Genomic DNA, 16,236 nt, shown 5'->3' on the forward strand with positions numbered 1-16,236 from the left:
TTGACGTTTAAATATTTAAATATAAGTGACTTTGAGTGAATTCTGTTTTTAAATCAAGAAGAGAATTTTTATTCTGAGAAGCGTTCTTTCTGTCATTTTGGTGCGAATAAAACACTTTCAGAAGGCTTCTGAATGATTCTGGATTCTACAGTATCTTTAAAAATTTTAACTTTTAAAACGCACTTTTGTATAATCTATAACAATTTGAACATACGCCAAATTTGTGGAAACACTTAAGTACTCGTAAGTATATTGTGGAAAGTATTTAGCTTTTTGTTTCTTAAAAAAAATTATTTAACAAAAGAAATTTTTTTCTTAAAAAAAAACATAAAAATTGTTTTAGAAAATGTTACATATACGCCATAGTGACCGTTTAAGTTTAAACCCTGAAAATTAATATACAAAATTTGTTTGGCTGCTTTGTTGATTTCTTTGAGGGTTTTTAAATGTTAAGAAAATGACATCATGTCAAGGGGCAGTACTTTAAACCAATAAAACTAATTTCAAAATTGTGTTTCAATACAACTGAGAAGAAAAGCAAGAGTATTGAACTAATATTTTATTAAAAAAAAAATTCAGCTTCTACATAATAACTATTTAATTGTCTTCATTTTGTAATTTTTGAATAGTTTCTAGCGACTAGCAACAGTTTTATAAGTAAAATTTGGCATTCTTTTCAAGTTAATAAAATATTGAAAAAAATGAAAAGTTACAAAAAGGGTCGAAATTTTAAGGAAAACGATCATATGAACAATGTTAGCTTGTAATGAACAACCAAAATATAAATTAAAATTTAAAAACTTTAAGTTTTCAAAAAATAATCTTCTTAGAGTTAAAAGTTCCAAATTTTGTTTAAATAATCTTTTTTTTGGGTTTTATGGTTTTTCTAATAGTTCCTATGGCTATAACAGAACGAAATGAAATGGGACCACATTGCAGCCACTAGCTTTCCAATACAAAAAGAATTATCAAAATTGGTTCTCTCAGTCCAAAGTTATGAGGTAAACAAACATAAAAAAAAAAAATAGAAAAATACAGGCAAATTGAATGCCTCCTCTTTTTTGGAAGTCGGTAAAAAAAAACTATTTAAAACAAAATTTGACTAAAAGAGGACTTAAGTTCTTATGTGTTACTGAAAATGTATTTAAATACTTCTTTAAAAAATCATATTTTTCAAACGCTACAACTTTTTTTTTTTAAATATGATTTTGGTGGTATAGCTAAATATAAATAAAATAAAAAATGAAATAATAAATGAATGTAATGATAAAGGTTCAAAGTGATATTAAAAAAGAAACAATAAAGATTGGATAGAAATTTAAGCTGAAATTATAGGCTCTTCGTTTGTGAAAACAAATTAAAAAGTGTCACTCACCACCTTTAATCCTCTAAACGTTAAAATTATCTTATTTTACTTACTGCTTAATAGCGTTTAGGTTTAGGTTTCTATAAAAGTTTTTGAAACTCTATTATTATTGAAGAAATAAAATGATATACTTTTCTAATTCTTGTCTATTTTTGAAAAATAACATCTTATCTTGGCAACCCTGTTCGTCTACATGTGATCGAACATCGTTAGTAATTCAAATCAACAACAAAAGATATTTTTGTTGTCAGTGTCCGTAATAGTTTAGCAAACAAATAAGTAAACGACATACACGTGTAGTTTCATGTAATTGGCGGGCTATTTGCGTTAGCATTTTTGCATGATGTCAACTCAGCTTGATCGCGTTTTTGCACGATCGAGAGAAAAAAAGCTTACATTCTTAAAAAAAAAAAAATAAAAAAAAAACCAAAGTACTTATCTATAGTAAGGGTAGGTATGTTATGTACCTATACAAGTGTACAAATGCCTATACAAAGTTGAAAAAAAAGAAGATGAAGATATATTTACAAAAAACTCATTAAATAAAAACTTATTCAGAGAATTTTCTATAGAACCCACTAAACAAGCTACAAAACCAAAAGTAATACCTCTATAAAAGAGTGCTTTGCTAATGTGCAGTGCGACATTTAATAAATAAAACAAAAAAAAAATAAATAAAAATATCTATCTACACACTCAGAGCAAACAAAACCAACAAGTACAACAAAAAAACTTAGTTTTTCAAATATATATTTTACTCGACGACATACAACAACTCGTACATCGCATTTCACAACCTAAACTTCACGGCACGTCTCGACACTCTCGGGTTGATTCTACTTGCTTCTCGTTTTTTTAGGGGATTGGATTGGGGTATAAAGAAAAAGTTCTCGCGCACTATACCGGGAAGCCGGAGCATTCTATTCAGTCAGCCGGCACACATCAAGCAACTAGAACACTTTCTGTTTAGTTGTACAGTCTTCCAACCAAACCAAACCGACTGTACCTTTACTCACGGAATCAGTGAATTTGCTTTTGTTCTAAATTAAGAATCCAATCATTTATATTTGTTTTTTGAAAAAGAATTTTTTCAAATTGAAAAAAAATCCGTGAGATTTGAACGGAAAAAAACTATTAAATCATCGAAAAAATCGTAGAAACTTTTAAAAAGTGTTATAGTGTTCTTAAAAGACTAAAAACCCATTAAGTTTGTCCTTATTTTTTTGGGATAGAAATAAACTCTATTAATCACTTCTAACAATAAAATGTGTTTAAGTTTGTTTTCGTAGTTGGACATGAAATGGTACAAAAAAGTACGCAAAAAGTAACCAATATGTCAAATATTGAAGTTAACGTTTAGACAAAAATTTTTTAAGGAAATTTTCAAATTTCCAAAAAAAAAAGTTCGTTGTTAAGTTTGTTGTTTATACTTTTTTTTCGGTTTTTTTTATTTCTACACATAATTTTTTGGTTTTCAAAAATTTTAATTATAAATCAATAAATATGCGCGTCAACGAAGGAGAACGTAGTCGTCATCGTCAGCATAATGGACATGTGCTTGTCTGGGATCAAGAGGGACTAAATAATGTTTTTGAGGATGAACCTAGAAGTACGTATCTAATTATCTTATTACACACACTAGTTGCTATCTTAACTAATATGGAAAATGATACAATTTTTGTGTCTTAGGGGGAAAATAATAGAGATAAAATAATTAAAACCATATAATTAATTATGTGTCATGTGTATAGTGTATGTAAAAAGAAGTGAATTTGATATGTTCATTATTTTTGATGAATGTGCTAAAATGTGGGTACCTACATAATGTAAAAAAAAAAGAAAAACCAAAAAAAAAAAACGTCATGTCATAGTTAGTAGTTTGCCCACGTGTTTGTCACGCAACTAGCCGCTTAAGCGGTGTAAGCACAACAAACAATTGAAAGTCTCGTGAGTTTTAGATTTGCTTTTGTGGCTGTGCTGATGTGTGTATCTGTATCTGAAAAAATTGCAAAAAAATTTCAAACTTTGTAGTATTAGTACTTTTACTTCGTCTATACAGAATACACTTCTATATCTTTATGCAATGTAGAATATTATGTTAGAAGCTTTTGAAAAATAAAAAAAAAAAATAAAAAAAAAAAAGCTCTCTCATTCATTATGATGATGATATCCAAAAAGTTGTGGTCAATACCTACATAATATGTAACAGGTATTATGTCGTATGTTGTATTTCTTCCGGAGATTTTTTTGAGTTATTGCCATATCAGTGGTTGTATTTTTTATTATATTTTTATATTTTTTGCAATGTGGAATTTGGACTTTCGATAGGTATTTAGCTTGAAATAATGATGAATAGGTTTTATTTTGAAATATTTTATTATGTAGGTACCTTGCATAATTTTTAATTTTGTAGAATTTTAAAGCATTGATGACGGAAACAACATGTTAAAAATGATTTGCACTCAAATACAGATTAAAATTTTATTTCCATTTTGACATTTTGATTTTTCTGAATATGAAAATAATTTCTAAAATGATCCATAAAAGACGTCAGCAAAATACTACAAAATTGGGGTAACATTAGGTTCACTTCTGAGTCCTATACTATTTTTACAGTGAATTGCAGAAGACTTTGAATTTTTCCCCAAGTATTTTTTTTTTTTTTCTGACTTACAATTTGAGAAGAGTGTCGGACTTTTCAAAAATGTATTGTTTCGAAGCAACCTTCGAAATAAAATAAAATGCACGACTGAGTCACACGAACTTGCTCTTAGAGTTGAAGTTGCTTAAATTTTTAAGACTTTTTATATAGAAACTAGAAACAAAAAAAAAAAAAAAACAAAAAAATAAAATTAATTTTTCAAAAAAATAAAACAATATCTGAAATCAAATCGCCCCACAAAACAAGTATGCAGTTTTGTTTGATATATTAAGTTGCATTTAAAAAAAAATTTTCAAAATCGTTAGAGCCGTTTTTTAAAAAACTAATTTTTTATAAATAATTTTTTGGAAAAAAAGTTTAAAAATAAAATTGGTATGCCATTTTGTAGAAATAACTATTCAACATCTAGAAACAAAATTTCGAAAAATTCAATGTCCCGTTTTCGAAAATTTGATTTCAAAATTTTTTTAAAATCCAAAAATTATTTTTTTCAACATTTTATTTTTGGCTTATATTTAAATTATATAAATGCTTTTTCACAAAAAGTTTCGTTGAAATCGAATCAGCAGTTTCGGAGATAATCGGATTTAAAAAAAACGGTTCTATAGCAGGTACCGTTAATAATGATTTAAAAAAAAAAAAATTTTCATTAGAAAATAGACCTTGTCTTAAAACTAACATTTGAATTTTTTAAACAAAATCGTTGGAGCCATTTTTGAGCAATTTCAACTTTACTAAAATCGTTATATGACAAGTACCGTTATTTTTGGCCCAAAAAAATTAATTCCAAAAATCCCTTTGGAGAGTTGCCAAATAACGCTACATACCAAATTTGAAGTCAATCGGTCCATCCGTTTAGGCTGTAGCTCCTTATACAGACAGACAGACAGACTGACAGACGGACTTCCGGGACCCACTTTTTTGGCATTCTCTACCATCGTAATGTCATGGAAAAATGTTATCTCAACTTTTTCTTTTTTACGAATATATAACTTGATATACAGGGTGTCCCAAAAGTTAACGTCGAAACGAAAACGGTAGATAGGGTAGGTGGTGACAGTTATCAGAAAAATAATTAAAAAAATCGCAGCCATATATTTTGGGAGTTATGGGCATTTGAAAAAATGTCGAAAAAATGGTCACCCTGTGACGGTTTTTTATGTGCCGTGACAACAAATCTTAATTTTTCTCATTTTTTTCTTTTGTTACGGAACCTTGAATAACCCTGCTATCAAATGCATTCAAAAATTTCAACTCAGCTGCATCAGTTTTAAAGAAAATATTACTTTTTTACCCAACTTAGTACTAAAAAATTTTACGTGGCTTTAATTCAATGAGCCGTAGTGTAAAAAAAATGCACTACGATGTTTCGGCAAGTTGCCTTAAAAGTTGGTGTGTTCAATTCTCTTTTCAAAATGGTATAAAATTGTTGGGAATATTTCATAAATAACCGAGATAAAATTTTTTTTCTTAAGAAATCCGACTTTTTTTTAGGTAATTTTTCCATATTATTTAAGTTTTTGTATTCTGAAAGGTTCTGAAAGGGTACAAATTTGAATAATATGGAAAATTTACCTCATAAAAAAGTCGGATTTCTTAGGAAAAAAAATTTATCTCGGTTATTTATGAAATATTCCCAACAATGTTATACCATTTTGAAAAGAGAATTGAACACTCCAACTTTTAAGGCAACTTGCCGAAACATCGTAGTGCATTTTTTTACACTACGGCTCATTGAATTAGAGTCATGTAAAATTTATTAGTACTAAGTTGGGTAAAAAAGTAATATTTTCTTTAAAACTGATACAGCTGAGTTAAAATTTTTGAATGCATTTGATAGCAGGGTTATTCAAGGTTCCGTAACAAAAGAAAAAAATGAGAAAAATTTAGATTTGTAGTCACGGCACATGAAAAACCGTCACAGGGTGACCATTTTTCGACTTTTTTTCAAATGCCCATAACTCCCAAAATATATAGCTGCGATTTTTTTTATTATTTTTCTGATAACTGTCACCACCTACCCTATCTACCGTTTTCGTTTCGACGTTAACTTTTGGGAAACCCTGTATAGTACCTATATCGCAAGTAAAAATTAGTGGTTACAATGCATAAAAAAAAGCATTATATTGAATTAACCCGTCTTTAACGAGATATTTAAAAAAAAAAAAAAACTAAAAAAAGAAGAGTAAATCAGGTTCTTCATAATCGTTTAATCAGAATATTGTTTACAGAGTCAATACATTCCTATTTTCCTATTCTGAGGCTACTTAAACAGTTTTTATTTTGGACTTTACACTTTGAAATTATTAAAAAATTATAATTTCCTGTAAAGGGTTAGAAGCTTTGAATAGCTAAAAATCTTTAGCATTACAAGTTATTATCCCAACACAAAATTACAATATACTTTTTGTTCCCGAGTTCAGTATCCCTGCAGTATTGCATTTTGAGTAAAGAAGACGATGATAACAATAGTCGCGAAAGGCGTCGCGTATCAATCATTTCAGTTAACTTTTTTTTTACAATTTATTCAGAAATGATTTGCATTTTCTAGAAATGCAATTATAAAAAGTACTTTGGAAAAATATGCTTTCACTTTGCAAGCATGCTCACACAATATGCTGGATATACAAGTGATTGCTGGGTTTTAACCAAATTTAAGTTTTAAGTGAAAGACTTTTAGTGTTAAGTTATTTTAAAATTCAAATTAAAAAATATGATTATTTTGAAATGAAAAAAAAAAAAAACTTTTACGTGAATTCTATTAAAACGAGTTTTTGAAAAAACAAAAAAGTTAAAAGTAATTACAAAATATAGCTACACTTTGCCTTACTTTAAATTAGTCAATGAAGAAGAAAAGCGTTTTGGCTTTTAACTTTTTTGTTTTAATTTTTTAAAATTATGTTCTCAAAAATGCAACTTTCAAAAACCAAGTCAGTATCTTATCTCTTATGCATGTCAAGTTCTGAAAATACAAATGTCAGAATAAGCAGATTGTTTTTTGCGTCAATGATTTACTTATAGGATTTTTAAAAGCAGAATTTTCTATAAAAAACGCCTTCCTAAACAATAACGACCGAGGATTGAAAACGCTGTTGAAAGAAATTTAAAACAAAATCTGTTATCACCTTTTTTGTCGCAGGTCTTCGTCGTTGGTTTGAAAGAGCTTTTTTTTTAGAACAAATTGAGATATTTTTTAAACTTCGGTGGACTCTAAAAATTTCATCTGGCACCTTTCTCTGATTTGTTGGTACCTTTTCTTCGGTATCCAAGTTAAACCTAGTTGTGGAAAAAGGGGAGAAAATGGCACAAATCCCCTTTTGTCAAAAATAAAGTAATGATCAGGTCTTGAAGTTTTAACTGAGCACTATTTGATGGCATTTTCATTTTTAGAAAAAAATTAGCCTTGTAAGAAAAAAAAATAAGTAAATGATGTGTCTTAAGTACCTGTCAAATTATAAGGACTATGGAAAACACTATTTTATGTTGAATTTTACTCGGAATGGACTTGTGCTGTTTTTTTCCCTGGACCCTTCCAAATATTTTATCGATTCAATTAAAAAAAAAAAATAAATTACAAAAGTCATATATAAATTTCTTCTGATTCTATTCAACAATATAAAAAAAAAATTAAAAAATGAAAAATAGGTTATTGATAAAAAACTAACTAGTCCATTGAAATGTTACAAAATTTTGACCAAACCTTGCATTTTGGGTAGGACAAGATTTTTTTGTTTTGGTGTGTAGGAGAGGTTAATGTGAGTATACAATCTAGTTTTCGGGGTTGAAAGCCCCCCCATTTGGCCGCCATCTTGGAAAAAGTGGTTTAAACTGTTTTTTACCAATATCTTGCGAACCGTTAGTCCCACAAAAAAATTGTTAACGTCGTTCTTGTAGATAATTTATTTCTCTACAATTTTAATTAAGGTACTTTTTTCTGTAAAATTGAAAATAAGAAAGTTATACTTGAATTTGAATGAATTCAAGAAAAAATACTTTGAAGGGCCACAACTTTTTTTCTACAACTTTTACTGAAAAAATACTTATAACAGTTTTTAAAGATCATTTAATTTCCAACAATTTAATGTGCTCATTTTGCAGATATGGTTTATATAAAGGTGCTGCAATGGTTTTACAAAAAAAAGGTAACCATATATTTTCGTACTTTTATAACATATATTTTAATTTTTTACTTCAATATGACTGATTTCAAAGGAATATGTAAGTGAGGTCGAAACAAGAAGAAAATCGTATAGTATAGGGCCTCTCGTTTAGCCAGGAGGAGTAATTTTCAAAAAAATTACTTTTGAAAAAAAAAATATAAATCAACGGTTACACATACTTTCAGGCGTTATACTTTTTTGTAGAGCAAAAAAAATTCTTTTATTCTATTATTACCTAATTAAACCTGTTTTATAAAATATAAAAATAATTTTCAAAATTAAAACTTTGGAAAAATTTATGAAAAAAAAAAAATTTCGAACTAATTTTGTTCTAAATGTTATGTAATTAAGTACCTACTAATTTAGTTTTCAAAATTCAATGCTGTTATGTGTTTTCAAACAAAAACAAAAACCGAATGCAAAAGAGTCTTGTCATTTTCGAGAAATTAAAAAAACTAAGAAACCCCATTATATTCAAATGGAAGAAATAATTTTCTTGAAACTTAAGGATCAGAAAACATGATCTAAAAGTCTTTTCATTATTATCAACTGCTTGCTCAAAATTGAGATTTTATTGCTCCAAAGTATTTATCTCAACTCATTTTTAGTGGAGGAAAAATGGTTAAAGTTGATGGATTTAAATACTGTGTTTCATTAGTACAGAATATCCTTTAAATAAGATATTTTTGTGAAATTTAAACTAAGATAAACATTGACTTTAATGTGTGCACAAGACATTTTTGATTTATGATGGTTTTGATTAATTCAAGGTTAATCGTTTGAACAAAATTAGTTCGAAATATTTTTTTCGTAATTTTCTTCAAAGTCTTGATTTTAAAAATTATTTTTTCATAAACTATTTTATAAAACAGGTTTTATTAAAAATATAATAAGAAAAAAGGTTTTTGGCCTTACAAAAAAGTATAAAACGTTAAAGTAAGTGTAATCGTTGATTTTAAATAATTTTTGTTTTTCAAAAGTAAGACATTTTTTAAAAAATTCAACTGGTCCCCCAGAACCTGTAATCCCCTATACTATACGATTTTCTTTTCGACCCAGCTTACATATTCCTTTAAAATCAGTCATATTGAAGTAAAAAATTAAAATATATGTTATAAAAGTACGAAAATAAATGGTTACTGTTTTTTTGTAAAACCATTACAGCACCTTTATATAAACGAAATCTGCAAAATGAGCACATCAAATTGTTGAAAATTAAATGATCTTTAAAAACTGTCGTGAGTATTTTTTCAATAAAAGTTGAGAAAAAAAGTTGTGGCCCTTCAAAGTATTTTTTCTTGAAAATGTGCATCTATTTTCAAGTATAACTTTCTTATTTTCAATTTTACAGAAAAAAGTACCTTAATTAAAATTGTAGAAAAATAAATTATCTACAAGAACGATGTTAACAATTTTTTTGTGGGACTATCGGTTCGCAAGATATCGATAAAAAACAGTTTACACCCCTTTTTCCAAGATGGCGGCCAAATGGGGGGGCTTTCAACCCCGAAAACTGGATTGTATACTCACATTAACCTCCCCTACAGATCAAAACAAAAAAATCTTGTCCTACCCAAAATGCAAGGTTAATGTAACATTTCAATGGACTAAACATGCAAAATTAAAAATCTACTGTAAGTAAATTAATGTTCGATTTATTGCATTTAAAACTGTATATTATTTATACAAAATCTATTTTAAGTTGTACAAGCACTTCTTTGGGCAGTATTAAGTAATTTTACAAAATTATGACCGAAATATTGTCATAAAAAAATAAAAATAAGTATAAAAATAAAAAAAGTTCTCTAGCAATTTATAGCTTCAATACAATTCTTGGATAAATATACAATTTAAATTTTGATAATAAATTCAATTCAACAAGCTTCTATTTGATCAGTTTTTTAATATACATAATGTAGGTACAAATAAGAACTTAATTTTTTGAGAATATTTTAAACTTTGTTAAAATAATATCACAAACATTATTGATTTTATAAAAATTATTATAAAACAAAATTAACACAAAAATTCTCTTTTGTTTACAGCTCGATTCGCTACCAGATACTTTGTAACATTCATGCTGTTCCTTGGCATGGCAAATGCCTACGTCATGAGAACAAACATGTCTGTGGCTATTGTTGCAATGGTTAATCATACGTGGGTCAATATGGACAACGAAGAAGTAATCGATAACGAATGTCCTAACAATCATTATGAGGCTGTGGTGAGTGTTTTCAATTTTTTATTTTACTCAATTATGATAAAAATGTGGTTAATACTAAGCATTAAAGATACAATCTCTAAAAACTGCTTTCTAATTAAAATTTTCAAATATTTTTTTTAACTTAAAAGTTCTCTAAGAAAGTTGCAATCATTAGAACAATAAATTTAATTTTTTGTATTTAAATAAATTAATTTAATTATTTAATTAATTAATTTAATTATTTATTTAATTAAATTTTCTGAACTAAAGTATATAATTTTAATTCAATTTTTCAGGAAGAAGAAGATGGCGACTTTAAATGGGGTTCTAGTACACAAGGCTATGTACTGTCATCGTTTTTCTATGGCTATGTCATAACACAAGTAAGCTTCAATTCTTCCCATCAAAATATCCAAATAAAACTAAATAAAACTTTAACAACTTCACAGGTACCCTTTGGTATATTGGTAAAAAAATACGGAGCCTTACGTTTTCTTGGCTGGGGTATGTTGGTCAACTCGGTATTTGCCTTCGTGGTTCCCGTTGCTGCACGTCAATTCGGTATATTTGGCTTGTGTGCAGTTCGTTTTATTCAAGGTCTTGGCGAAGGACCCATTGTTCCATGTACGCATGCTCTATTGGCAAAATGGATTCCACCCACCGAAAGATCACGCATGGGAGCTGCCGTTTATGCTGGAGCACAATTTGGTACAATCATTTCGATGCCTTTATCCGGTCTATTGGCTGAATACGGTTTTGATGGAGGCTGGCCCTCAATATTCTACGTATTTGGTTTAGTTGGTACAATTTGGGCAATAGCTTTTCTACTTTTGGTCTATGAGGATCCATCATCACATCCAACTATTGATGAGAAAGAGAAGAAATATATTAATCATTCACTTTGCCGAACTGATGATACAATTGTATGTAATTTTGGGAGGGATTTCAAAGAATGAATAATAATATAATTTTTTTGTTGTTTTAAAGATACCACCAATTCCCATTAAAGCAATTCTTACATCAATGCCATTTTATGCTATTTTATTAGCACACATGGGACACAATTATGGCTATGAAACACTGATGACAGAGTTGCCAACTTATATGAAACAAGTATTAAGATTCTCATTGAAATCGAATGGAATACTTTCGGCTTTACCATATCTGGCTATGTGGTTGTTCTCGATGTTTATTTCATTTATTGCTGATTGGATGATTACTTCGAGCCGTTTCTCATTGACAGTGACGAGGAAAATTATTAACAGTATTGGTAAGTTTTTTGGTTTTAAATATTATAGATTAGATTAACCACAGAATGAGACTTTGAGTTTTGTTGAATTGTGACACCGAACGGTGTCAAAATAAAGACCAAAGTGTTCGCCAAACTTAAAGTTGATTTTATTTTGCATACAATTTTCATTTGAAGTTCACGTATATCATGAACACTCTACAAATTACAAGAAATTACAAGGAATTACAATACTTCCAAAATTCATATGTGTCCTAAAAGTATGCAATATTTTACTATCCAAGTTAAAAAATTGTTCTTTTGAGAAGAATCAAACAAGGAATGGAAGCATAAAATAGTACATGATTTAAACGTGTTTTAGAGCCTAAATCTAAGAGATCTGATTTAAAAAAATAAAAAGAATTTTTTTACATAATCTGAGCTGAATTACTTTAACTCAGTTTCACAGATTTTGCATTTTATTCGCAAGGTGTTTTGGTACTAGTAGCAAATCTTCTCATTTTCCTCAAAAAGTACCTGCTTTTAAGAAATTAACGATGTTGTTAAAACTTGTTAAAACTCACTCCAAAAAAAAATTTTATAATTTACCCCGGTATGAAATTTTACACAAAAAATAAATTCACGAAAAACGGAAATTCACAAGTGTCTATAATGAACCTACAGTTGTAGCCAAAACTCAAATGAGTGACAAAACAAGACACTTAGAAATATATCTCCTCTGTAGTAAAATAAAGGCCAAAAATGCAAAAACAAAAAAAAAATAGAGTACGTATACGCCGCAGTGTACGTGGAAAATTTTTTAAAATTTTACGAAAGAAATAAAAATAAAGAAATACTAACCAAACTCAAAACAAATCCAATAAAATAACTAAATATAAATAGTATTTTTAGTGAAAGTTTTGGTTACTTTATAACCAGAAAGTCCTTTTTGTCAAAAAATGATATTTGATTACTTTAATCGTATCACGAAAAAGAAACAGGTTAACGTTTATAAATCGGTGTATAATTTTAATATTTCTAGAAATAATTAAATGAAATAAATTTTATTGATTACTTTATGAAATAAAATGGCCATAATTTCCAAATTTTTACACTGTAACAATGTCTCAGTCTTACAAAAAATGTCAAGAAAATGTCAAGTTTTGCCGGAGCAGTTTGTTTTTTTTTTTGTTCAAAGTTATTGAAAAACATTTTACATTTACGAGTGGCAACACTCGTAAACAAAATTCCTACCAAACCTTCCCAAAAAACTCTTTTAGCTCGCATTCTGGTTTCGTAGCAATATGTCTAAAAAAACGATTTTAGTTGGAGTTTGTATTTGTTGCAAATCTTTCACAAATTTGTGTTCAAATTTTTTGAATTAGTACAAAAAGTATTTGTAACTTCTTTAATAAAAATAGAATTGATATAAAATAAAGTGCACGATTTGGTTGCACTTACTCGCTCTTAAAATTCAAAATTTAAAGACTTTATATTTAATTTTAAATAAAATTTAAATTAAATACAAATTTGGTAAATGTTTATGACAAATCAACTCAACATATCACATAATAGATCACTATTTGACAACTCATCATGGGCAGTTTTTCATGAGACAGGTCATCACAAGTTTCTATTGGAATAAATTTATTTTTAGTTCAATATATGTATTTCGATTGGGAAAAATTCAGCAACCCGAACTCATACAAACTTTTGGTTTTCAGTTATGAATAGAGTCTAAAGAGCCCTTTCTTTTAATGTCTTATTCGATGGATTTGGAGAAAATTTTTGAAAATTCCGAATTTTTTGACAAGGGGTAGGGTAGAAGGGGGAGGATTTGCCAGGATTTAGGAAAATTGATATAACGCAAAGTTTTTACGTTTCTTTTAATTTTTTTATATCTGATATTATTATTGACTTTATCATCTTCACTTAAATATTTTTTTCATCTTGATATATTAATTATTTATATTTTTAATAATTTATTCAAAAAAACGAAAACTGATGTGGCAAAGCCTCCCCAGGTGGGAAGCTTTGCCACGGGGGTGGGGAGGGATTGCCAGTTACCTAAATATAAAAGTTAATACAAATAAAACCAATAATCATAAACAAAACTTCTTTTTAGCTGAAAGTACGAAGAAGGGATTGATTTTTAAGAATTCTGTCATCCTCTTTTGAGGAAGCTTGCTTCTGGCAATTTGCCAGAGCAAAACCTACCCAAAAACAAATGGCAAATGCACCCCACAAGCTAATCTTTCAAAAATTCACTTATAACTTTTTTATAAGTTAAACAATAAAAAAAATCACTTGTACACAACATATTACACATAATTTTCAAAAGATATTTGTATAAAAAAGTAATTTAACAAGACAAATATTAAAAATTTACGACGATTATGTGCCTTCATATTTTGGTTTTCAACATTAAAAAACTAATAAAAAAAAAACACAAGCGTCTAATTTATTTCGTGTCCAGCCAAAAACTGTCAAACTTTGTGGAAAGTTTTCAATCATAAATGTGCAACAGAAAATGATTTTTCGGTATTTAATATTCTGTTGGTTTGGAAATAAACCTGGACTGGCAAAGGCACCCCACTGGCAAATGCTCCCCCTTCTACCCTACACCCCTTGGATAATTTTCGAAAATCTTAAAAAAATAAATTTGTATTTTTTTTTAGCTTAATCTATAGGCCTTATCACTGTGATCTCATATCTGTAAACCAAAACTTGTTTGGGGACTTTGATCCGAAAATATCTGCTTCCAAATGAAAAAAAAATGTATTTGAGTGCTTTTCTTTTAGAAAGAAACATTCTCTGGCAGTTTTTGTTCTTATTTTTCTTAAAAACTGTTTCTTTCTTTAAAAAAAGAAACACATACAATTCCTTCTGCAAATAACAAAAAAAAAACTCTTTAAATGCAATTGAGCTCTAAAAAAGGTATGCAGTTTAATTTTTTTACTGCATTTTTAGAAAAAAATTCAAAATCGTTTTTTTAAATAATTTTTTATAAATAATATTTTGATAAAAAGATTTTCAAAATAAAATTGGTATGCCATTTTGTAGCAATTATTCATCAACATCTAAAACCAAAATTTCAAAAAAAAAAAATCACTTCAAAAATTCGACTTTTCAAAAAAAAAAACATTTTTTGGATTGAAAAATCCAAAAATATATTTTTGGCTTATATTAAAATATTTAAATGCTTTTGTTAAAAAAAATTGTTGAAATCGAAATAAAAATTTGGGAGAAGATTAGTTAAAAAAAAAAAACGGTTCTATAGCAGTTACCGCTAATAATAATTTTCGAAAACTAATATTAGAAATTTTTTAACAAAATCGTCGGAGCCGTTTTCGAGATAATTAAATTTATTCAAAGTAGGTACATGTCTCTGTATTCGAATTACATTTATGTAAGCTTAACTTCCTACCCTTGACTGATTTAAATAATGTAAAAATATCACTCAATTTTACATTATAAATATACTGTGACAAAAAAAACCTCTTCAAATTTAGAGTTCTTTTAGATTTGTTTTCTAATTTTTTTATTAAGAATTTAACTTTAAGTATAAATAAAAATATGTTTACTTATTTCTTTTCTTTTTTTTTCAATTATAGGTCAATATGGACCAGGAGTGGCCTTAATTGCCGCCTCATATACAGGCTGTGATCGTGCACTAACCCTTGCTATTTTGACCATCGGTGTTGGTCTTAATGGTGGTATTTATTCTGGTTTCAAAATCAATCATTTGGATATAACACCACGTTTTGCTGGTTTCTTGATGGCAATTACAAATTGTTCTGCAAATTTAGCTGGTTTATTGGCACCAATTGCAGCTGGAAATTTAATTGAAGGAAAGGTTAGTATTCTTTTTACACCACTTATTTTCTTGAAAATCATATTAATAAAATTTTTATTAATTTTATAGCCAACAATGGGTCAATGGCAAATTGTATTCTTCATAGCTGCTTTCATTTACATCATTTGTGGTACATTCTATAACTTATTCGGTTCTGGAGAACGCCAATGGTGGGACAACCCAGCCAATGACGAAGTCCCCCAAACAACACTAACAAACGGAGCCAATTTAGCCAATATACGTACAACAGTTGCAGCTGTGTTACCAGCAGGTGGAATAACAAATTATTCCGAAACTGGACATTAAGACGTTAAATAATAATTTATTACTTCTCTTTAAGAATTAATCTAATACCTAAAATGTAAAAAAAAAAAACAAATCTATAAAATAGATTCACACTCTATGCCTTAAAGTTAAGCGAAACAAAACAAAAATATATTATTTTTTACGAAAATTATACAAAGTAAGATAAATTAAAAAAAAAATAAAATAGAATCATTCTCTTTCTCTCTTTCGTTTAAGAGATTGAGATTTTGTATGTAATTTTTTTTGGAAATCAAAAATAATTTTTTTTAAATTTTTTTCATAAAGATTATTATATAATTATTTAAACTTTCAAGTTAATTTCTTTTTTTGTTAATTAAAAGTCTGCAAAAATTATAAATTCAAAAAGAAAAACAAAAAATTCATCCTAATTGTGATACATTCAATGAAAAAAAGAAAATATTTAAAATAAAAAAAAAAACATATTTATTAAAATT

At 27.9% G+C, this 16,236-nt stretch overlaps 1 protein-coding gene across 4 annotated transcripts in view; it reads left to right on the plus strand.

The window, feature by feature from the left end:
* LOC129918983 (putative inorganic phosphate cotransporter) overlaps positions 1-15,863 on the plus strand; it is a 53,817-nt gene extending 37,954 nt beyond the window's left edge. For 3 of the 4 annotated variants that reach the window (XM_055999758.1, XM_055999756.1, XM_055999757.1), the window contains exons 3-8: positions 10,234-10,412; positions 10,688-10,774; positions 10,841-11,314; positions 11,379-11,661; positions 15,234-15,475; positions 15,545-15,863. In XM_055999758.1, coding sequence (XP_055855733.1) covers positions 10,234-10,412; positions 10,688-10,774; positions 10,841-11,314; positions 11,379-11,661; positions 15,234-15,475; positions 15,545-15,781 — 1,502 coding nt within the window. In that variant the 3' untranslated portion in view covers positions 15,782-15,863. Of the gene's footprint in view, positions 1-2,790; positions 2,976-10,233; positions 10,413-10,687; positions 10,775-10,840; positions 11,315-11,378; positions 11,662-15,233; positions 15,476-15,544 lie in introns of those variants that run through there. The other variant, XM_055999755.1, reaches the window with a different exon arrangement.
* The last annotated feature ends 373 nt before the right edge of the window (positions 15,864-16,236 follow it).

Source organism: Episyrphus balteatus, chromosome 4 (genome assembly GCF_945859705.1).
Source record: "Episyrphus balteatus chromosome 4, idEpiBalt1.1, whole genome shotgun sequence".
NCBI lineage: Eukaryota > Metazoa > Arthropoda > Insecta > Diptera > Syrphidae > Episyrphus > Episyrphus balteatus.